Raw genomic sequence first — 24155 nt, 5'->3', positions numbered from 1 at the left:
GGAGAGAGAACTAGAATTGGAACCCGGCTGCCCCTGGGTTTCCTCTGGCCCATGAAGTCAATTACCCTTCCTTGAGCTCCCTCTGTGTCGGGGGCCATGCTTTGGATACTGGGATAGGCAAATCATGAGTAAGGAGGAGAAATGGCCCCACACTTTTGTGGCACCCTGTCTGAAATTGCAGATTGCACACCAGAAAGATACACAAAGGGTAGAGAAAGGAGCAGCTAGAAACTCTAGATATCCATGTTGAGGAGCCTGGTGGGGGATTGGGGGGCTTCATGGAGGAGGGGAGTATGAAGCAGATTTGGGACAGTGAAGCAGAATAGGGCTGGAGAGAAAGGAAGGTGAGAAGGACCCACGTGAAGTTTTGGAGGTGGGAAAGAACAAAACCTGTACCACAGTCCTCTTAAGTGCTTTGTCTGACAGCCTCTGTATCAGTGGCTTTGTGCAGCTAGCCATGTGGCTCCTGTGGGTATATGTGTGGCTTGGCAAGGGCTGTGGCATGGGAGCAGAGGCCTGGGTCCCTGTTTGTCTACTTTTCTCCTTTTTGGCACAAGGCAGCTATCCTCTGGAAGCCAGGAGGTGTGGGTCCCAGATTCTTCTCGCCCCAACCTCCCCCAGAAAATAAATCACACATGATTTCATTAAATGCACCTCCTGCTGGGGATGTTGGCTCATAATTCCTCTCTGATTAACCCCCACTACCCCGGCAAGTTTATAGGCCAAGAGAGGGAGGGGGAGAGGGGGAAGGTAAAAGGAGGGATGGGGGGAATCCCACGCAGGTGATGGATGCCTCTGTCAGCCCAGCTCGTATTTATTAATAGTCTTAATACGGGAAGCAATAAAGGAAGAGAGGGATTCTATTAATTAAATCATTGTTATGATTAACTTTCATTAAAGGAGGATCAATAAAGAGGGGTTGAGATGGAGAGAGGAGAGATCCATTATCTCTAATTTCCTTGGAAGGGATTCAGGGAACGAGATGGGGTTGCTAGGAGACAGAGACGTGAGGGAAGAAGGAAGGATGTAAGATGTCATCCAGGTGGGGCTGGAAAGGGGGTGGACAGGAGCATTTCAGGTGAATGGAGACAGGGAATGGTGGGGGTGGTCCGCACAGGGCCCCTGAAGGGAGTGGAGGGCAGCTGAGAAGGGAGCTATTGCGTTGGAGGATAAGGGGGTTGTAGGCATGTGCTTGTGCAGGGTATTGCTGAGAGCCGTGGTGAATGTGCAGGTCCTTAACAAATGCTTTACGATGCTGTGTATGTGTCTGTCTAGCCTGTGAAGCTGGTTAACTGGATGAATGTGTTTTTGTGACTGTTGAGTCAGAGTGTGCACACAGGTATGAGGGGATGGCAACAGAGAAAGCAACAGAAACAGAAACCGGAGGAATATAAAATCGCCTTTAGAGGTATAAGGCTTAGGGCATTTTTTACTAAGTAGATACTCAAAGGTGTATACTCTTGACAGGAATAAAGCCTGTCCTTTGGCATAAGGTACAGTGATGACTGCTATGAAAGGTGAAGGTCTGGGCAGTGGAAAACTTGTCCCACTTTTCCACAGCACCCACGCACCCTGGGGCTAAACCCTGAGCAGAACTGACATGGACCCATCAGTTTGTTCCCTCCCCAACTGCCGTATTATCCAAGCCAGACTCCCACTTGAGACAACCCACTGGTGGCCAGCACACCAGGAGGCATGACAGGAGAGTAACTGCCCAGCATCCCCTGCCATGAGGTAGGGATGCATCCCCTCTTTCCCTCCTCCCTCCACCAGGGTCTAAGAGCCGGAGGTTTGGGCTCTGTGCTCCAGTCACACCTCATGGTAAGAACACATTTTGTGACAACAGTCATATATATCATATAAATATATTTGTTCAAACTACAAAGGGACGGATATCAGGGGGAAGCTTTTATTGCTATGGGGGGACCTGGAGAGGGAGAGGGGGCTGGGAAATGGGGATACCTGGGACCACTTGTTCCCGCCATCCCTCACAGAAGGCACAAATACATTATTTCTTTCCATGTGAGGAGATGCGAGGACAGGATACAGAATACAGGAATCCTCAAAAATACAAAAAACCCTCCAAACTGAATACCTAAGGTTATGGAAAAGGCCAGGGTGGGGCGCAGAAGGCAATGGGGGAACAGAAAGAGGAACCGACAAAGCTGAGAACCAAAAGGGACCTGAGAGGCTGTGATGTCCATGCTGCTGCCTCTATGCAGGCCCCAGAGAAAACTCAGGTAAACAAACAGAAACCCCAAATTAGAGAGGGTAGGGTGCCCCAGGAATTGGCTTTGGGGCATCAGACAAGGGAGTGTGAGTGTGAGTGTGTGTGTGCAGTGGCTGTGTGAGTATTAGAAGCAACCAGGGCTAGGAGTGGACGATTCTATTCCCACAGGGGAAGGCCTCCTCCATCCTGGTTCCTCCAAAACCACTTTCAGGGGGTAAATTCAGCCACTGCTTCCGAACAGGACCCCTCCCTGGGACAAAAGAGCCAGGTAGGAGAGGATGAACTGAGAAATCTTGGGATGAAAACAGGGCACACAGAAGCGGTTCTTAGGGAACAGAATATCATGGAGCCCAGTGTGATAGAAAATGGGCATGAGGCCTAAGTGTATGCATGTGTGTGAGTGTGTGTGTGCGTGAGTGTGTATTTGTGCATGTACGAGGGAGTAAGATCACTCAAAGGTGAAGGGGTCCTGGGTGCTGAAAAAGAAGTGTCCATCCATGTGGTCCTCCAGGGCATCCTTGTCACTCTCAGCAGGAAAGCGCTCCTTACAGATAGGACACTCCTTCCATGTGGGGGTGGCAGGGCCCCCAGTGCTGGTTTCTGACAGGGGACCCACTGTAAAGCCACTAAGAGAGACAGAGGGGAAAGGGAGAGGGTCGGCGTGCTCTGTTCCCTTCTTGACTTGCAGACTTCAGCAGGACCCATGTGCCTGGGTTCCCAGGTTATCCTGTGCCAAATGCAGCATCCTGGCCTCTCCCACAGCGTCTTTCTCCCCACAATTCTGGAAGCCTTATTTTTCCAGTTCCCCATGTCCCCTCTTCTTTAGTCTCTGCTGGTCTCTGCAGTGCAGAGCCCATCCCCCAACCTCCTGTTCTCCTCCCTCTATCTCCGTCTGCTGCCTAATGAGGCTGAAAATGAGTCTGACATCGTCCTTCATCTTCCTGCTCCAGCCGAGAAGGATGACAGCACCACCCCCTCCCTGCCCTGAGCCCATCTCACATTCAGGCAAAACTGGGACTAGATGATCAAATCTCTCTTCCCTGTGCCTGCCCCTTGACCCTGGGAATAAAAGGGAAGGCAGAAGGGGACAATCTGATACCTGAAACCCCCACCCCCGTAGGTTCCCTTCCCTAACGGTCACCCAGGGAAGTGAGGGAAGAGGGAAAGCATTTCAGGTGTAGCCAGATGGATGCTGGATCCCAGTCTTCTCTCTGCTCCTATCCCTGGGGGCCATGGTCACCTCCCTTCCTCCCCGGAGGATCCTAGGTACCTACCTGGTGGTTGGGGAAGGGGTAGAGGCAGGAGAGAGGGGAAGCAGGGCAATTTGGGCTCTGCAGAAGATGGTGCTAGAACAACACAGAAGCCAGTTAAAGGCAGGACCTCCGAGTGCGTTGATAAGATAGGGGGAGGGATTACCTGAAGGCATCTGGGATTTGGAGCAGTGAGTCATTTTCGTTGTTAACCATACCTGTATCTCCTTTTCTTGGCTGAGGCCAAGAAGGGAAGGGGTTGGGAGCAGGGCCTGGTGACTGTCCACACGGATGCCCTTTCCCTCTGACCTCCTACCACCTCCCTCCTGGCCCTGCTGGTTGAACTCACCTGGCCATGTCATAGAAGGCACTGCCTAGTTCAGGAAGCAGCAAGTTGGCCTCCTCACCCCCACTCTGCACAGCTGCCATCAGGACTGACTTCTCATCTTCAGCCTCCTGGATGCCGAAGAGATAGGGTTGGGCTTTGGGGTGGTGTTCCAAGATGGGGGAGCAGCACATTGGGACAGTATGGGAAGATCAGCCAAGGCTAGGATAGTGACCTGAGGGGCTTAGGAAGGGTGCGGCAGGAGAGGCGTTTCGAGGGGCTGGTGGATAATAAGAGAATAAGTGCGGGGGAGAAGCAGTGAGGCTATTGGGCTGGTGTGGGTTTTGGGATGGTATCTGTTGGTGTGGCCTTGAAGAGAGGCTGGGCCTGCCTCTTCTCTCCTGGGAAAAAGAGAGCCCTGTATGGCTAAGGTTCTTGCTCTAACTAGCTGGGGGTGCGTGCCTGTGGTCCCAGCTACTCTTGAGAGACTGAGGTGGGAGGATTGCTTCAGCCCAGGAGGCAGAGGCTGCAGTGAGCCAAGATCATGCTGCACTCCAGGCTGGGACACTTGGGTTTGGCCCTACCCCTCCTTACTGCTTCTGTGCAGGCTCCTCCACTGCTCACCGAGTCAGAGCTACTGTCCTCAGCTGGCCCAGAGAGGTGAGGAGAAATGGGAGCCGGCTGGCTGATGACAACGAGGGGAGAAGCCTCTCGGGGCCCAGCAGGAGAGGAGCCTGGGTCTCTATGCTCACAAAGGCCATAGGGTGGGAGCCTCATGTCTTCTGGGGACTCATCCTCCGAGTCTGTCAGAGCTGCCGGGCAGCCTGTAGGAGATGAAGCAGGCAGAGAAGAAAGAAGGATGTGTTGTGAGAAGGCTGGACCAGCTGTCTCCTCTGGATGAGGGGTATCATTAGACTAAACAGGGGCCAGGGTCTGGGAAAGAAAAGGCAAAACACATAGAAGGCAGAGGCAGCTCCCAGCAAGGTTACATGGAGCCTTCCTCAACAGCGGAGGGTAGAAAGGGGCAAGAGGTGTTACAAGACTGGGGTTATACAGACTCAGTCCTGCAGTGGCCTCCTCATCCTCTGTGGCAGCATCCTCATTCCACTTCTCATCTGCCACCTTCTCCAGGCGGGCCTCCAGTTTTCTCATGTACTCTAGCAATTCCTGGAATTGGGAAGGAAAAAGGCAGGTGCTAGAGAACGTGAAGGTACCAACCTTGCTAGCCTGCAGAGACATCTGCACCCAAGAAGAACTCTTAGCTCCTCAGGATTAGATGCCTTCAGCAAAGATTGGGGTGACTTCAGGCAGACACTCCCCGCAGCACCCCTGCTTCACCACTTACATCCCTCCCTTCTCCCAGAGATCATCCCCTGTCCTGCCAAGTCCGCTAATAAGAGAAGCCAGGGTATGGGCCCTCTTGGAGAGAACAGTTTCTAAGCCAAGAGATGACGGGAATTTACCAAGTTTCTAGCCCTCAAGTCCTCACCTGTGGCATCTACAGGGCCTGGGTGCTCACCTGCTTCTCCTCTTGTAACTGCTCCTTTTCCTTCTGGAGCACACGCAGGGCTGACCGCAGCTCTGTCAGCTCCCGCTTACTTTCTGACAACTGTACCTGAGGGAAGAGGGCCTGATGGAATCTGGAGCCTAGAATGTACCCCCAAGAACCTGGGCTCTGGGACCAGGACCAACAATCTAGAATCAGGTCTCCCCATGTCTCTGCTTCTTTCCTGCTCTGACACACACGGGGATTCCCAACACTCTTTTTCCATGAGTCTTGTGTCTTGGGCCCCAGAGACTCAGTTTTCTAAGTCTTAGTCTCTGCCTCTCGAGTGGGTCCTGGATGACTGCCTATAGGCTGGGGTGCAGAGGTCCTGGTCACACCAAGGAGCCACTCTATAATTCTCCTAAGTCACCTCTACTGGGCCCAGATGTGTGCCCTGAGAGCAGAAAAAAATGCATATTTTTTTTTGAGACGGAATCTCGCTCTGTCGCCCAGGCTGGAGTGCAGTGGCCGGATCTCAGCTCACTGCAAGCTCCGCCTCCCGGGTTTACGTCATTCTCCTGCCTCAGCCTCCCGAGTAGCTGGGACTACAGGCGCCCGCCACCTCGCCCGGCTAGTTTTTTGTATTTTTTAGTAGAGACGGGGTTTCACCATGTTAGCCAGGATGGTCTTGATCTCCTGACCTTGTGATCCGCCCGTCTCGGCCTCCCAAAGTGCTGGGATTACAGGCTTGAGCCACCGCGCCTGGCAAAAAATGCGTATTTCAAACCAACGAGGGCTTGATTGTGCAAGTGAAATGCCACCCAACATGTAAGTGGACACCTAGTACTTCTGAGCACATACCCAAGACAGAGAGAAGGGGTATAGATGCCTCAGGAGGCCACAGGACGGGATCCTTGGTGGCTGGGTGCCTTACCAGACTAGAATCCTTTTCCCGGGCCAGCTCAGTCTTGAACACCTGGTTTTGGGTCCTCTCCTCCTGAACTGCCTTCTCCAATCGAAGTATCTCTGCACTCAGCTTCAGGATCTTGTCCTTCTCTGCCTGGGAGACAGCCAAGAAGGAAAATGGGAGGGTGAGAGGGGAAGAAAAAGGAACGACACTGTCAATAGCACTATCCCTTACTGTGTGTCCTTTCCTTTATTTAAAGCATCATTTTTAGAGTACTTTCCCCCTTTTGCCTTCATTTCCTATACCCTCCAAATGAAGGACAGGACATGAAGGCAGGTGCTGCTTGATCAGGAACGGGCATTATGGCAGGGTCTGGGGCCTAGGACAGAAAATGTTTGTGTTCCAAGGAAGGTACTCTGGTGATCAGGATTGGGATACTCCAGTTAGGAATGGGTCATGCCTAGAAATTAAAGTGTACCTCCCTCAAAGCCCCTCTCCACCCCTGAGTCCTCTAAGGTTCTCAACCCCTCTTCTCTCCTCCCAAAGGTTCTAACCACATGTAGGAGCCCCGACAGAGGTGGGGGCAGTGGTCATCAGATTGCCAGATGCCCCCCCATCCCTCTACCTCCATACTCTGCAGCAGCCCTGCCCGCTCCTTGCTCCATTGACATTTTTCTTCCTTCAAGTGCAAACCGAGCTCAGCCAGCCTGCCGTTAACTTCAGCCACTTCCAGGCGGCTGCGGTGTAGTTCGGCTATGGTGCGGTCCCTGGCTGTTGCTGCGCTGGCCAACTCCTCCCCAAGAAGGGTGGCTTTCTGCTGGCTTGAGGCTGCAAGCTCCTGGGCCCCTCGAAGCTGCTCCTTCAGGGGCTCCAGCTCAGCCTCAGGAGAAAGGAGGAGATGGAGATCAGAGTTCCCAGTGAATCGTTTGTCAGCCGGGGAGGTAACCAGGCTCCCTCCACTCCACTGCATTAGGACTCGGGGTTGTGTTGTTTAGTCTTTAGCCATGTCTTTCCCCTTCTCTTTAGACACTTAGGCTTTTCTATAACTTGCCCTTGGAACTTTCCCTGTTTCCTGTTGCCAAGGGGCCTCACTCACCACCCGCTGCTGGGCCTGGCCTAGGGTGTCCTTCATCTGGGCCACCTTGTCTTTCAGTCGCTGGGCCTGAGCACTCTGCTCCTCTTGCCAGCTCTTGGCCTCCTGCAGGTCCAAATTTAAGCGACGGTTCTCCTGTTGTGCCACTTGGAGCTCAGCCTGATGGAAGTGGAAAGCAGGTAAGGAAAGGGGTATGTGTGTTGGGGTGGCTCGGGAGGTGAACCATTGTGATGAGAGTGGTCAAGGTTCCACTTCTCAGATTTAACACACACTCAAGCCTTCAACTATTTCCAGCCCTTCTTGGGTTCTCAGCTCAAAGGACTCAATCCTGCATATCCAGTCTCCAGCTCCCAAATTGAGGTATCCAGCATTATAGCCTCGGGTCTTCCATGTAGGCATTCCACGTACCATTTCTGCTACTCCATTCTTTCTCTTAAATCAAAACTCAGTCTTCATGCCCTACAGGCCCCTCAAACTCAACAGTCTACCTCCCACCCCATCCCAGTCTTTCCTACTCTTATTTCCGTCCATGGTAACAACTAGCTCCCACGTTACTCAGAATGGAGTAACCTGGTGTCCTTGGTGCCATGCTTGGCTGTGTCCTCTCCCTAGCAGCCCACAGAAAAGCCTATTGCTTCTGCATCCTGGTCACGGCCATTTGCTCTTCTCTGTTACCACCACAACCACGTTATCTGACTCTGGTTATTTCTTGCTTAGACTACTGAACAACTTCATAACTAGCTCATTCTCCACAAGGCAATCAGATTATTCTTCTTTAGGTACAGTTCTGATTTTTTAAGTACAGTTATGTTCTTTTTCAGAGATAGGATCTGACTCTGTTGCCGAGACTGGAGTGAAGTAGCATGGTCACAGCTCACTGCAGCCTCCAACTCCTGGGCTCAAGCAATTGTCTCAACTCAGCCTCCCAAGTAGCTGGGATTACAGGTATGTGCCACCACGCCTACCTAGCTTCTGTGTTTTTTTTGCTTTTTTTTAGAGATGAGACAGGGTCTCACTATGTTGCCCAGGCTTGTCTTGAACTCCTGAGCTCGAGGGATCCTCCTGCCTTCGCCTCCCAAAATGTTGGGATTACAGGTGTGGGCCACTACACCTGGCCATAAGTACAGTTCATGTCACCCTTGCCTGAAAAATCATCAAAGCCTTTCACTGCTTGTGGAATAAAAATGAAGCTCAAGATCCTCCACAGTCTAACCTAGGCCTTATCTCAAACACTTCACCCACACATTCAACTGCCCTGAGTGTTCTGCCCTTTAAGCCTTTGCTCATGTCTTTCTCTGTTCCTAGAATATCCTCACTCTCATCTCTGTCTACTCAAATTCTACCTATTCTCACTGCTGAGCAAAGGGTTTTTAACGATCTTCCACACAAACCCAGGGTACTGAAGAAGGGATTTAGGAGTTCTGCAGATATTTGATTTGAACGTCCTCTAAATTATTAACAATTATGTTAAAAAAAACAACACAAGGCCGGGTGCAGTGGCTCACGCCTGTAATCTCAGTGTGATTTGGGAGGCCGAGGCAGGCAGATTACCTGAGGTCAGAAGTTTGAGACCAGCCTGGCCAACATGGTGAAACCCCATCTCTACTAAAAATACAAAAAATTAGCCGGGCGTGGTGGCGGGTGCCTGTAATCCCACTACTCAGGAGGCTGACACAGAAGAATCACTTGAACCTGGAAGGCAGAGGTTGCAGTGAGCCAAGATCACGCCACTGCACTCCAGCCTGGGCAACAAGATGAAACTCTGTCTCAAAACAAAGAAACAAACAAACACACATAAAATCACAAGTTAACACACTGGAGATCACCAATTGGCATGTGTTTCCAGGTTAATTCATTTTTGTGCAAAGCTCAGAATAGTTTCTATTGTATTTTCTATTGAATTGAAGAGTAAACTGAGTTTCAAGATGGACAGTTTAAAAATTGTTATCATTTGCACTTACTTGTGTGTGACTCAAGGTGTCCTCAATATTGCACAACCAAAATAAAATACAGAAATATATTAGTTGCTGAGGCTGACAGAACAGTCATCCATAGCCTCTCATTTCAAAGTTTGGTATGCCTCAATATTACCTAATTGCTTTCATTGCCTTTTAAGTAAATGTTATACATTCAGATTTATGAAAATAAATTCATAGTAATAAAATATTGTTTTTGTTTATTCAGTGAGAGTCCACACAAGATGAAAAACTTTATTGGTGGGAGGAGAGGAAAGGGTTCTGCTAAAAAGGTTTGAAAGTACTAAGCTACTACATGCCCTATACCCCATCCCTTTTTTTTTCTGAGACAGAATCTTGCTCTGTCACCCAGGCTGGAGTGCAGGGGTGCGATCACAGCTCACCGCAGGCTTGACCTCCTGGGCTCAAGCAATCCTTCCACTTCAGCTTCCTGAGCAGCTGGGACTACAGGTGCATGCCACCATGCCTGGCTAATTTTTAAAATTTTTTGTAGAGATGGGGTCTCACTATGTTGCCCAGGCTGGTTTTGAACTTCTGGGCTTGAACAATCTTCCCACCTCAGCCTCCCAAAGTGTTATGATCACAGGTGTAAGCCACCATGCCCAGCCATGGCCCTCCCCTGTTTTTTTTTTTTTTAAGACAGAGTCTCACTCTGTCGCCCAGGCTGGAGTGCCATAGTGTGATCTAGGCTCATTGCAACTTCTGCCTCCCGGGTTCAAGTGATTCTCCTGCCTCAGCCTCCTGAGTAGCTGGGATTACAGGCACCTGACACACCTGGCTAATTTTTATAGAGAGATGGGGTTTCACCATGTTGGCCAGACTGGTCTTGAACTCCTGACCTCAGGTGATCGGCCTGCCTTGGCCTTCCAAAGTGCTGGAATTACAGGCGTGAGCCACTGTGCCTGGCCTTCACACCCCTTTTAAAAAGACTTTTCTTATGTCTGTAACAAGATGTGCACTCATACACCTCCCTGGAGCTCCACAATACTTTTATTGGATTTCTCTTGAGGCCAGGTGCAGTGGCTCACACCTGTAATCCCAGCAATTTGGGAGGCTGAGGTGGGCGGAACACTTGAGGTCAAGAGTTCAAGACCAGTCTGCCTAACATGGTGAAACCCTGTCTCTACTAAAAATACAAAAGTTAGCTGGGCATGGTGGCATGCGCCAGTAATCTCAGCTGCTCAGGTAACTGAGACATGAAAGTTGCTTGAACCCAGGAGGCAGAGGTTGCACTGAGCTGAGATTGTACCACTGCACTCCAGCATAGGAGACAAAGTGAGACTCTGTCTCCAAAAAGCTAAAAAAAAAAAAAAAAAAAAAGATTTCTCTTGTGACACTCTTATATTCCACTTTTCCACTCTGACTAATCCTGATTTGGGTATATGTCTTATATTCCTTAGTGGAGTGCACACGATGTCAATGTCTTCTTTACATTTTTATTCCCTTTGGTGTCTGGCTCTCGAAAGGGAATCAAACACTGACCGGACAATGGAGAAAGCAAATCAACTCTGAGCCCCTTACCTCACTTTGCTCCTTGTCTGCTTGTACTTCTTTCAGTTGCCCAAGGAGCTTCTCCTGTTCCCGAGTCAGGGCCTTCACTGTGTCTCTAAGCCTGTGATTGGTGGGATGACATGTCAGACAATCTGCTCCACCCAGAGAAGGAATGGACTCAGGCCTCTGTCTTGTGCTCTGTTGCTGCTGCTCTGGGCCCAGAGCTCCATTTCACTCTGGGATGCATAAATCCCTAAGCCAGCTCCAGTTCTAAGCCCCAGGAAACCAAGATTCCAGGTTCCAGAGAAGAATTTAGAAAGAAATAGTTTTTCTTATCTTTTTATGTAATATTTTAAGGAATGTTTTGCTGATGGCTCCCATTGTTTTCACTCAATCAAGAGACTAGAATCTAGTCTTTTTGAGACAAGGGCAGTCATTATTAATCATAAACTTTTGATCTAGACCAGAAGTTGGCAGACTCTTTCTGTAAAGGGCCTGATAGTAAAGATTTTATGCTTTGCAGCCCATGTGGTCTCTGTGGCATCTACTCAATCTACTCAACTCTGCCATTGTAGTGCAGGACCATCCATTGACAATATGTAAATGAATGAGCATGATGTTTCAATAAAACTTGAACACAGATTTGAAGTTCATACAACTTTCACATGTTACAAAATATTCTTCTTTTAATTTGTTCTTAACCATTAAAAGATGTAAAAACCATTCTTACCTGGGTTATACAACAGGCGGCAGGCTAGATTTGGCTTGTGGGCCATAGTTGTTGACCCCTGGTCTAGACAGCCTCTAATCTCTTCCAGATGCTCAATCTGACCACTGCTTTCCTAACCTATGACTTAGAATGTCGACATCTAATATTTCCCTAGGGTGAGACTAACATATCCTGAAGAAGCCTCCCAGATGAACTCACTTATTACTTTGGGCCTTGGATAGAATGCCTCTTTCTTTTAAAAATTTTTTTTTTTTTTTTTTTTTGAGACGGAGTCTCGCTCTGTCGCCCAGGTTGGAGTGCAGTGGCTGGATCTCAGCTCACTACAAGCTCCGCCTCCTGGGATTACACCATTCTCCTGCCTCAGCCTCCTGAGTAGCTGGGACTACAGGCGCCTGCCACCTCGCCCGGCTAGTTTTTTTTTTTTTTTTTTTTGTATTTTTTAGTAGAGACGGGGTTTCACTGTGTTAGCCAGAATGGTCTCGATCTCCTGACCTCGTGATCCACCTGTCTTGGCCTCCCAAAGTGCTGGGATTACAGGCTTGAGCCACTGCGCCCGGCCTTAAACAGTTTTTTAAAATATCCCATCTACCAGTACTAAATGGAATATAATTATGTCATTTAATAAAATAAGGAACTAGAGTGTTTAAAATGGTGAAAATTTGAAGGGCAGACATGGGAGGTGGTGGTCAATATTTATGCTACTTGGTAGAGGAAACAACTTTCTGGAAGAAGAAAGAAATTTATTTTATGTGGCTCCAGAGGTCTCGGGACCCCCTGGTAAGTTATAGGAGAGTAGAGTTTGGCTCAATACAAGAGATACAAAAATGACAGCTGTCAAATGTTAAAGAGGCTGCCTCCTGAGGGTGACCTCTTACATACCCTCATACATACCTTACATTCCCAATGCTAAGAGTCTATGATTTGTATCTTTTTTTCCAGAGGAGAGATTCCATAACATTCTTGGATCACCAGTTCTAATGTTTCTTAATAGTAAGAACACAGTCTAATCTTATCTTTCCTGCTGCCAAATCTGAAATCCATCCTCTCTTATCTTGCACTGACTTCCATCCATTCTCTTCTTCCAAATCTTCCACTCCTAGCTCTTGCTCAGTTTTTGTTGCACGATAAGTGGTAACTATGATTATTTCCAAAGCAAAGGAATACAGAATAGCGTGCGGAAAGATGGTAGAGAGCTCGGCAGAAAAGGGTATCCCCAGTAATTGGACTAGCATGAGTGAGGGTAGGAGGGAAAGAGAAAGCATGTGAGGCAGACAGCAGGTCTGCCTGCCTGAGAGAGGGGGCTAGAGCGTGGGGGTCATGGAAGGGAGAGGAAGTGATGGGGTCAGTGGACTCCCCTCACCTGTCGAGCTCCACTTCCTTCGTCAGCACTTTCTCACTGATGGTCTGAATGTCATCCTCCAGCTCCAGGATGCGTGCCACATGGTCTCCTTGTTGCCGGCTCAGGATGTCCCTCTCTTCTGTGATCTCCCCATGGGACCGGGAAATCCCCTGAAATTAAGTTTCCCCAAGAAGAAAGGGAGGTTGGGACTCATCTCTCAAGTAGTGGAACAAAGGCTTAGGAAGAGCACACCAGGGTCTGACTGCTCCCACCTGGCTATCACATTGCCTTCCTTGAAAAAGAAACTGCTGGAACATTCCTTTACCTATCAACGTGGCCACCTCCACCTTACCTCAGCATTCTTATGTTCAAAGAACTGAGTCTCATTACAAGTTTGGAACACGTCTCTTGTCATATCAAGTTTAATCCCAACCATTACCCCTTAAACCTATTTTCTTGATGTCAGAACCATCATAAAAGCCCACTAACATCTCTCCTTCAGTCTCTTCAGTGGGTTTAGATTTTGCACGCTGGATGAGCAGCCAGACCCTACCCCCTACCTGGCCCAGCTCCCACCTTATACTGTTCCATCAGCTCCGCGTGTTCCTGCCTGGCAGTTGCCAGAGCCCTCTCGAGCTCCTGCACTCGGCTCCTCAGCTCTGTCACCTGTCCCTCCAGCTGCAGCTTCAGCTGCATCAGGTCATTCCGTTCTTGCTGGCTCTCATCGAGCTGGTTCTACAGGCGGCAGGAGGAGAAGGGGAGTGTGCTGGTGGAGTACCCCTTCTAAGGTTCTATCCTTACCACTCTCCAGGTGCATTCTGGGGTTGGGAAATTACATAGCTTTGGGCTATAAAGAGGTGAGGAAGGGGATGCTCGGTGTGCTACCGAATCCTGTCCACCACCCAGTCAGATGCACCAGCTCACGGCACTCTGAATTGCCCATCCCTCTTACCTTTCCCCACCCTAGGCCTGGCCCTTTCCTCACCCAGCAATTGCAGGAATCCCTCGTGCGGCACGTCAATGAACACAAACACAAGGGATGGCTCCCTTAATTTTACCCTATCTGCTCTGGAGTTGGACAGACTTGGGTTCAAATCTTCAATGCAATTTTTACTAGCTATGTGATTGTTTTTAAAGACAGGGTCTCACTATGTTGCCCAGGCTGGAGTGCAGTGGCTAGCCATAGGTGCAACCATAGCATACAGTACCTCAAACTCCTGGCCTCAAGCAATCCTTCCACCACAGTGTCACCCCAGTAGCTGGGACTATAGGCGCATGCCACTATACCCAGAGGGCTATGTGATTTTGAACAAGTTTCTTAACTTCTCTAAGTCTCTGTGTCCTCATCTGTAACATGATCCCTTAGTCTGAATCGCTGTAAGGCTCAAATGAGAATCATGATTGTGAAAACACAATAGAGAGTAGGAGCTCATCACACATCTTTCACTTATGTGAGATATAAACATCTTCCTAGGTGACAGAGCAAGGCTTTCTCAAAAAAAAAAAAAAGAAAGAAAGAAAAAAAACCCCAAAAAACAAACAAAAAAACCCCAAACAGTATCATTTCAACATGTAGTCAAAATAAAAATTATTGAAGTCTTTTACATTCTCTTTAAAAAATACTAAGTCTTCAAAATCTGGAGTATATTTTACCCTTATAGTACATCTCAGTTTGGATTAACTGCATCTGAAGTGCTCAAGAGCCATATATAGTTAAGAGCCTTTGGTATTGGACAGTACAGGTCTGGGGCCTTGCCTATCTGCTCTCACTCCCCACTCGTCCTGGAAGCAGGTCTTCTGCTCCCTTTTCTCTGAATGTTCCCTCGAGTAGCCTCCCTCCACCCTTTACATCTTCCTCTAGGGCATAAGGCAGTATGTAGCGCATAGAGAAGGAAGGCTGCAAAAGTTCTTATGAAATCCTGACTTACACTGGCTTGTGGGTGGTCTCCTTTCCTGCCTTACATGTTCATGTATGTCTATGTTAGACTGAGACTTTCCTGAAGGCAGGACTTTGTCTAACTTTCAGTGAGGTCTTTAGTTGAGGCCACAGATGAGGAGGGGAGGGTAAGGTGGGAAGGGCCCTCTTGCAATGCTGTCTCCCACTCCCTTGCCTGAGAATAACTCTGTTGCTCTTTTCTCACCTGTAACACAGTTGCCTTGGGGACAACCAGCAGGATGTCAGAGCCCCCATCAGCCTCCTCCAGGGTCACCAGTTCATCCATGGGCCTTGGCTCTCGGAACTGGAAAGGGGGGCTCTGCCCACACACCCGGCCCTGGCGGTTCACATATCGGAACTGGTAGAGCTGAGCTCCTGGTTTGGGCAGGTAGCTGGCTGTGGGAAGAAGAATGGACCCAGGACCCCAAATGATCCACTGTCCTTGGCTCCAGCCCCTTGCTCAGTATTCCATATACTGTTTCTTCTCTTCTCCACCTCCTACAGGCCATTTCTTTTCCTAGGGTACTCTTCTCTCTCCTTTCTGCCTATCCCTTTCCTTCCTTTCTTTCCCAAACCCACTCCCCCTCTATCATAATCATCATAATGCTAGTCACCATGTAGTGAGTGCCTACCATGTACCAGACACTGTGGTAACAGTTTTTATTTTATTTTATTTTGAGACAGAGTCTTGCTCTGTTGCAAAGCTGGAGTGCAGTGGCACGATCTTGGCTCGCTGTAACCTGTGCCTCCCAGGTTCAAGAGATTCTCCTGCCTCAGCCTCGTGAGTAGCTGGGACTACAGGCATGCACCATCATGCCTGGCTAATTTTTTTTGTATTTTTAGTACAGACAGGATTTTGCCATGTTGGTCAGGCTGGTCTTGAACTCCTGACCTCAAGTGATCCACCCACCTTGGCCTCCCAAAGTGCTGGGATCACCACGCCTGGCCTACAGCTTTCATTTTAAATCCTCGTAATGTTTCTATAAACCAGGCATCCCCTTTTACTGTTAAGATAACAGATACAGGGAGGTTATGTAATTTGCCCAAGGCCAAACAGCTTGTAAGTGTTAGAGGTGAGATTTGAACCCAGGTCGTTCCCTCTTCTCACCACATAATGCTACCTTTCCGTCTTCCTTACTCCCTGGTTTTTCCTTCTTTGGGTAGGACATGGGACTAGACGCCCTCTGAAGTTCCTTCTGTTTCTAAGTCACTGATTCTGCAATAATCCCATGATTTTCTATCTGCTGAGCCCTGTTGGATATATTCTCATTATATTTATTTTCATTTATTTTCCCTTGTCCTTTGTGCCTAACTTTTAATGTTTCTGAGCCCACTACCTTCTTTCAAACTTCTACTCCCTTGGCTCCTCTATCCCAGTTTTCCGTCTTCCCTTGTACCTTGGAACTGGACACTGGTGTGAATGGGGGAACCATCAGTTGTACTTTCAGGCACGGAAGACCACACAAATGTGTGGTAATCTCGAACACAGGCAGCTTCTACCTGTGAAAGCCCAAGGTTGGAGAAAGGTATGGTCATGGAAATACCTTCTATGGATGGAAGAAAGGGCAGAGGGGTTGAATGAGAGGGGCAGGATGGAGCTACGGTGGCAACAATGACAAGAGAAAGGGAAAGTGGAGGGACACTAATGTGTCAGTAAAGAACAAGGTTAAGATGGAGAAAAGATGAGCTTTGATTACACAGGTGGCCTCTGTCATCTGTGACACGTTTCTTTCTTCTTCTCTATCAACCTGAGGTTGAGAATCCAAGAGCCCAATCATTCCCCTTATTCCAACCAACCCACAGCCCATAAACTTAAGCCAAAAGGGGTTCCAGAGATACCTTGAAGATGCCAATCCAGTCACTGGCACTGGGCATGGTGCCTGGGGGAAGGGTGTAGTGACATTCCACCTTGGTGTTGGGGATGTAGGTCCGGGCTACATTCAGAAAGTTGACTCCACCACGGGATGGTGCCCGGCTTAGTGGTGATTCTTCCATCCTGGCCTTGAGATATCTGTCCTCCTCTGAAAGAAAGGTTGATATCCTAAAGTCTCTCCAGTCCACCTCCTTCCCCACACAGCTCCAGCACCACACACTCACAGCCCCTGCCACTACACCTGGAGATAAGGCATACCTGGTTTCCAGTCCTTGAGGGTTATGGGACATTTTTGAGGTATCACTCTTAGTCTCTAGGATGTAGGTCTGGCCTTCCAAGTCAGTCCCCATCCTGTCTTACACTATACCCTCTCTGGCTCATAGACCCTTCTGAGGGTCCAGACTTCTCTAATTTTGCTCCCAAAAGGACACTGAGGTGAGATAGAGCCTGGGATACTGAGTCTTGGTCGACAGCCTCCATTTCTCCATCCCATCTCCCACACATCCTGGCTCTTGAATTCAAAATCCAACTGAGGTGTAGGGCCCTCTCACTGAGAGGTGTCCTTGCCTACTCCTAAGCTTGTTGACCCAGCTGTATCCAGGAATGAGTTATGACATCAGAAAGCAGCAACTAATCTCTGAAAGGAATGGTTGAGTTTTCAGAGCTAGAATACAGCTTGGGGTTGGGGTGAACTGACAGCCCAAATCCTTAGGCTCCTGAGCTCTCTTTTCATCTCTCTGAGCTATCTACTCCCATGAATTCTAGGGAAGCAGAAAGCTTCTGCTGGCATCCAAGAGACAAAGGGAAGGGGAGGATATAAGGAAAGACAGGTTCTGTCCCTCGACTTATTATTCCAGGAAGTCAAGAATTCTGGAGGCGGCAACTTCAAGGGTGGAGTGAGGCGCTTAGCAGGAACGTGGTGGGGGTGGTGAGATGGAATGTGGGGGCCTGGAGCCAGGAAAGCCCCACCCCGGGGCAGGGAACAGACTAGAAAGTGGGAAGTAAGGGGCCCCAAGAAGTGGAAATGTATATTTAACGTTGAGGAAAGGGGAGATAAGTTCAAAAAGAACCTAACATTCTTCTCTCCAGACTGTGCCTGCAGCAGGACTAGAAACCTACTAGTTTCACTTTAGTATTTATCTCCTCATTTTCTCTCTGCTCCCCTCAGCCTCGATCCTTCCATCTGTTTGTATTGGTAGCTGGAGACACACTATAGGATGGGGTTGAGAGAAAGGGGTGTTCCCAGTTAGCTGGGGAGAGTTCATCGGAAAATATGAAGGTGGGGTGAGGACAGATAACAATAATAATGATCAAGAGAACTCCTCAGTCCAGGGCTGTGAGATGGCCCTCTTATTCATCACTCCTTTCCAGCCCACTAATCTGCTTCCTGTGTCACTCACAGCCGACATGTCCAACCAGCCATTGCCACTAGTCATACGCACGCCCCCAAACATCACAAACCCACACCAGGCTGACGTCTAGGGGACAGAAGCTTTAAAAGAAAACAGAAACTCAGTGGATAAAGGTGAGCCAGCAACACAAAAAGGAGCAACTTCTGCCCCCAAAATAGGTAGAACAAAAGTTTTTTTTTTTTATGTTCATCTCTCTGAAAAATTCCTGGTTGAAACCAGTCCATGTTTTCTCCAAATGTAATTCTTCCAGCTTTCTAAGGGTGGGGGTAGGTTGTCCCCAAAGATCTATACCTGGAGAACACTAAAATACACCCCACAAAGAAAATCCGTAACAGCTGTAAATGTTCTTCCTGTCCGAAAGAAAGTTCTGGGCACCTAAGATGTAGGTATGTAGCCTGATTCAGATGTTCACATGGGGGGCGGAGAGCGGGTGTCCCGCCCCCTCCTCTGTAGGGCTCTAGAGTTCCTTGACATTCTACTACTTGGAAGGTCCCCCCTTCCTCCAGGGATTCAGCGTCGTAAAGGCCTTTCTTTGGATTTGCGTAGGGGAGAGAGGGAAGACGTGTGGGGGACACGTCTTGCCTGGCAGAGAATAAGCAGATTTCAGCTCCCCTAAAGGGATCAGCTTTATAGAGACGTACTGAGAAGAAGGAGAGGACGACGAGGGGGCGCCCCCTCTAATCAGGGTCCCCTTGAAACTAAGAACTCCCCGAACAGCGGGGGTGGCTTCTCGAGTACGGAAAGTGTTAAAACCCAAACGCTCCTGCATCCCCCTTCGACAGTTCCCTTACGTTATCCTTCCCCAAACTGGAAAGTGGGGAAACTCTGCCCTCCCATAAAATCGCCCCCAATTAGGCCAAGTTTCTTACCCAACAGATGGATCAGCTGTTCCCCTCACCTTTCACCAACAACAAAAACAGCACTCCGACTTCTCGAGGGGAGGGAGAAGAGTGGGCGCGAGGGCTTCTGGGTTTTGTGGTTCTTCCGCGCCCTTTCGCCGCCGCGCGCTCGGATCTAGGACTACATATCCTAGAAGGCTGCGCGCAAGGAGGGCGGGGAAGAGGGCGTCCGTGGTGGCGGCCTCGCCGCGGCGTCCTGGGAGGCGTAGTTCTCACTCCTATGACAGAGAACGAGGGTGTGGCCACCAAAGGACTTCACGGCCCATGATCCCTTAGGCGGGGGCCGGCTGCATTAGGGGTGGCTGCTGATTTGTAACGTGCGTTGTTGGGGGCTGGGGAGGATTTACGGCTCTAACGCCTTCTGTATAACGCTTTAACGGTGGGCAGAGCGGTTTCTGTTCCGTCCCCTCATGTACTTTTCACACCCACCTGTGAGAGAGGCGTTAGCGTTATGCACACTTTCCAGATGAAGAAACTCAAGTACAGTTAAGGAGCCAGTGTGAAGTGTCAAAGCTATGAAATGTAGAACTGCACTAGCCTTGGCTGACTCCACGTCATACGTTCTTGCCACTACACCACAGTTACCCACCATTTTGGGTATGGGAAACTGATAACTGGGGTATAGCAGTTTCTTCTTTACTTCAACCTCAGGGACAGACCTTGTAAGAATGTTGTGTTCTGCACAGTTGACCATTTTCTTCCAACTTGAGGATTTCAGTGCTAAGGGGCCTGACCATACGCATCTGGACTGGGCTCCCCTAGAGTGGCTTCTGAGTCTAGGAAGAGGATTAAATTGCCTGAGGTGGTGGTAGGAGCGGTGGAATGAGAAGAATGAAATTGAAAAGGGAGCTTGGCATAATTCAGGACCTGTAGCCATTCACAAACAAGCCACTTATAGGGGCCTGTTTGCCCAAGCCTTTTAAGTGGCTTAAATTAATTAGAATAACAATATATGTTGACGTTCCGGTTTTTATTTAGGAGAGGTGAAAGATTGACACGTCTCCCACACCCCAAATCACGTTAGAGACTTGAGCATCCTACCCCTGTCTCGCCATTCTCCATCCCTCTAGTCAGAGGCATTCAGAATTACCTCTTTCTCTGGCTCTGCATTAAAGGATTACAGTCTTAAGGATTGATTTCCTCTTCCTAGGTGCCTGCTTTAATTCTCTACTGCACTAAGTTATGGAGCTTCTGCCTTTTCCAAGTTTTTTGGTAGTGTTTTGCTTTTATGACTGAATGCGGTGTCTGCCCTGAGTGTCTTTCATCTGAAGATCTCCAGGCACTTAACAATCAGTTACTGGGCTGCACAAACATTAAGGTGATGTGTCTGTGTCATTAGTCAGGATTTATGAGTTAGGGAACCAGTTTCTGGATGAGGAGGTAACTCAAGGTCTGGAGTGGGTTAAGAGTGAGGTCTGTTCAAGGACCCAAGTCTCAAGTGTTCTTGGCTCTTGTCTTCCACCCAAAATAAAGGTCTGTAAGAAAACAGTCTCGGAGCTGAAAATGGGTGCTTATGATCTGTTCAAACTATGCTAAGAATTTTCCCATTTAATACAACAGGCTTATGTAATATGCCTTGTTATTATCCCCATTTTACGCATGATGAGATTGAGGCACAATTAATGACTTGCCTGGAGTCATCCAGCTAGTAAGTGGCAGAATCGGGATTTAAGCACAAGCAGTCACCATACTCCCAGTCCAGAAACTCTGGCATGTGATACTAACTCCCGTTGTTCTAAGGAACAGTGCTGGTTCATTAACAGGAGACACATGTTCACTGAGCATTTATATGCTCAGTGCAAGGCACAAGGTAATGTGAAACAGATTAATTCAACAGATATGTGTGTCAGGTACTATGCTAGGTATTCGGTTAATTTTATTGAAATAATGAATAGAAAATATTCATTATTTTAATTGTAGTCATTACTTTCAAATATTCAAATATTTGAAGAATAGATTAAATTTGGGTAGTTTGGCAAGATGGGGACTGGGGAGGGTAAGCTTCTTCTAGGCCAAAGCAAAGATTTGGAGGTGGGAATGGATAATGAGCCTAGAGTCACATAATAGCAAATCAGTTTCAACCTTTATTTATTTATTTAGGCAAACTCAGATTATTGGTAATGTCTGCCTGAAATGTTGTGTTGAGGATTCTGAGGAAAGAGTGCTGGGTAGCAATGTCTGCCATGTACTCCAGATGGAAAATGGCAGTTGTAGTGGATGGACTAATTGTTTGAAATTATTTCCTCTCTCATTCCTGCCCACTGCCATGTGACCTGCAGTATCTCCTGTAGAAGGAATAGACGTCTCATGTCATTGACTTTGGGCTTTGTCATGTTTCATGATTTGGCGACGGGATGTGAACAGATGTGACTCATGCCATGTTTGAACACATGAGTTTCCACTTTCTTGTTCTTCTCTGCCACTAGAATGGGAATAATCCACAGGAGAGTTTCTCCTTCTGCCTGGGTCCGGGAATGAGAAGACCTGTGGAGCCGAGCTGCCGCTTGCCCACAACCTGCATATACATAAATCAGAAGCCAACACTGGTTGTTGTAAGTCCCTTAGATTTTGGGGTTGGTTGTGATGGCAGCAAAGCCGAATAAAAGCTACAATTGGAGGCCAGGAATGGTGGCTCACTCCTGTAATCCCAGCACATTGGGAGGCCAAGGCGGGTGGATCACTTGAGGTCAGGAGTTCAAGACCAGTCTGGCCAACTGGTGAAACCCCGTCTCTAATAAAAATACAAAAATTAGCCAAGTGTGGTGGTGTGTGGCTATAATCCCAGCTACTTGGGAGGCTGAGGCAGGAGAATCGCTTGAACCCAGGAGGCAGAGGTTGCAGTGAGCCGGGATGGTGCCACTGCACTCCAGCCTGGGGAACAGAGTGACACTCTGTCTCAAAAAACAAAACAAAACAAAAACCAACAACAACAACAACAAAAAAGAAGCTACAGTTGGATAATTGGATAATGGAAGATAAAACTGGCAAGACAGACTTAAGCCAGAGTATAGAGAGTTTTGAATGTCAGGTGAGCCAGAGCCTGCTATGTGTTTATCAGAACCTGTTTCTTTCTTTTTCTTGGACACACAGCTGGACCACATTTTTAAGCTTCTCCTTTAATTAATGTGTTCCATTTTCAAGTCTGGCCCATAAAACCTTCCAAAAAAGATCCTTCATTTTTTTTTTCCTGTCTAGCCCGATGAAGATGACCTTAGGCACAGAGACCCTGAAGGCCACATGTTAAAGATAGTGGAGCCACAGGATGGAAGAAAGCTGGTTCCCTGAATCATCACTTGGCAGAGAGCTGACCACTAATCAGGATCATGTGTTTTAGATTTCACTTGACCAATAAATCAATTTCTATTTTGTTACACTGCTAAAATGTGGGGTTTATTTTTATAGTAGCTACTGTTTTCCTAATCAATACATCATGTGCAAAGGTTTGGGCTTCACTCTCATCAGGAATGGGAAGTTAGTCACTGAAGATTTTTTGAAAAAGGGGAATAATACTGTGAAGACAGGTGGAAGTTACAGTTGTTGGGATCAAAGAGTATTTCTGAATGAGAGTGGGAGATTTGGGGACTGTTGGTTTTTTTTTTTTTTTTTTCATAATATAGTCTTAACTCTTGTCTGGGGAAGGGGGATGACTGCCATGATTGTTGAAGGGCTCCATAGAGCTGGGGAAGGAGTTGCTGAAAAATGAATCCATTTCCCTGAAATGTTAAGTCTTTCTCTTTTGTAAAAGTCCTAATTCTAGTATTGTCTCATCTAGCTCAGTGACCACCACATAATAAATGTTTAATGGAAGCTGGCCCTGGACTCTGGGAATGTTTTGAAGAGCTACCACTAGTTGAGTGCCTACTATGTGAGAGGTGCTCTTTCATTCATTGAATCATCACAGTAACTGTGCAAGGTGCTATCCTGATTTTACAGATGAAGAGATTGAGACTTTAAGAGTAATTTACTGCTGGGTGCGGTGGACCATGTCTGTAATCTCAGCATTTTGGGAGGCCAACGTCAGCAGATTGCTTGAGCCCGGAGTTAAGAGACCAGCCTGGGCAACATGGCAAAACCCTGTTTCTACTAAAAATACAAAAATTAGCCAGGTGTGGTGGTGCACACCTGTAGTCCCAGCTACTCGGGAGGCTGTGGTGGGAGAATCACCTGAGCCTGGGAAATCAAAGTTGCAGTGAGCCATGAATGCACCAACTGTACTCTAGCCTGGGCGATGAGAATGTGATCGGTCTTAAAAAAAAAAAAAAAAAGCCTCTAAGAACAATCTTACTCTGAAACCTATACCTTTCCCAATATAACAAAATGCTTTCTGAGAAAATAATAATGGCCAGTGTTATTAATAGTACTGAGTGTCTGCCATGTACCAGGCACTCTGCTGGGTGCTTTACAAACACACAGAAGCAGCTCTATCAGACATTGTAGGCTGTTCCGAATGTTTCCAAACTGTGGACTCTATGGGAAGTAGGAAAAACATTGATGTAATTTTAGCGCAAAGTTTGATTCTTTGGGGCTTTTCTTTAAGGTCTCTGGCCCATTTTCTTTTGTCCTCTTAGTTCCTTAGTTCCTTAGTTGTCCTCTTAGTTGACCTAGGGCTGGGTGGAAGATTGGTTTAGAGTTCTCAACAATACTCACGTCTGCAGCTCCTTCACTCTGCGGACCTATCGAGCCACTCTACTATCAAAGTGTTCAGATCATATTATTATTATGTACTTTTTATCAATGAAAAAACCAAAGTTCAGGAAGATTGAATAACTTGACCAAAGCCACATAGCTCGTATGAGATTTATTTATTTATTTTTGAGACAGAGTCTTACTCTGTCACCCAGGCTGGAGTGCAGTGGCATGATTTTGGCTCACTGCAACCTCTGCCTCCAGGGTTCAAGCAATTCTTCTGCCTCAGCCTCCTGAGTAGCTGGGATTACAGGTGCCTGCCACCACATCCAGCTAACTTTTGTATTTTTAGTAGTGACGGAGTTTCACTGTGTTGGCCAGGCTGGTCTCGAACTCCTGACTTCAGGTGATCTGCCTGCCTTGGCCTCCCAAAAAGCTGGGATTACAGGCATGAACCACCATGCCCGGCCCCTAGTATGAGATTTAAATCAAGAATTCCTGACTCCAGAGTGCTCTCCTGTGCCCTCTGCATCCATCACAGTCCAAATCTGACAGTGTTACAAGTCTGGTTTGTTGCCATTT

At 48.0% G+C, this 24155-nt stretch overlaps 1 protein-coding gene across 5 annotated transcripts; it reads right to left on the bottom strand.

Annotated features, from left to right (window-relative positions):
• Window positions 1–1852: 1852 nt before the first annotated feature.
• Window positions 1853–19259, bottom strand: CALCOCO1 (calcium binding and coiled-coil domain 1). Of its 5 annotated transcripts, XM_011930487.1 has the most exons (18): window positions 18918–18938; window positions 17712–17846; window positions 17204–17273; window positions 16603–16782; window positions 16161–16263; window positions 14969–15159; window positions 13404–13562; window positions 12849–12997; window positions 10789–10879; window positions 7295–7450; window positions 6824–7078; window positions 6226–6351; window positions 5325–5420; window positions 4864–4972; window positions 4430–4629; window positions 3830–3936; window positions 3505–3576; window positions 1853–2856 (listed from the first exon to the last, which is right to left on the bottom strand). In XM_011930487.1, exons 4-18 carry the CDS (start codon window positions 16756–16758, stop codon window positions 2679–2681), a joined length of 2148 nt encoding a protein of 715 aa, XP_011785877.1. In that variant the 5' UTR covers window positions 16759–16782; window positions 17204–17273; window positions 17712–17846; window positions 18918–18938; the 3' UTR covers window positions 1853–2678. The 5 variants fall into 5 exon arrangements, with proteins under 5 accessions (XP_011785877.1, XP_011785878.1, XP_011785879.1 ...); XM_011930488.1 differs by lacking the exons at window positions 3505–3576; window positions 17204–17273; window positions 17712–17846 and having other exon boundaries at window positions 18918–19259; XM_011930489.1 differs by lacking the exons at window positions 3505–3576; window positions 17204–17273; window positions 17712–17846 and having other exon boundaries at window positions 3830–3933; window positions 18918–19259.
• Window positions 19260–24155: the final 4896 nt, after the last annotated feature.

Source organism: Colobus angolensis, unplaced genomic scaffold, assembly GCF_000951035.1.
Source record: "Colobus angolensis palliatus isolate OR3802 unplaced genomic scaffold, Cang.pa_1.0 Scaffold87, whole genome shotgun sequence".
In the NCBI taxonomy this organism is placed as follows: domain Eukaryota; kingdom Metazoa; phylum Chordata; class Mammalia; order Primates; family Cercopithecidae; genus Colobus; species Colobus angolensis.
Note: the sequence above shows the minus strand (reverse complement) of the source record. Positions and strands in the feature narration are given on the sequence as shown.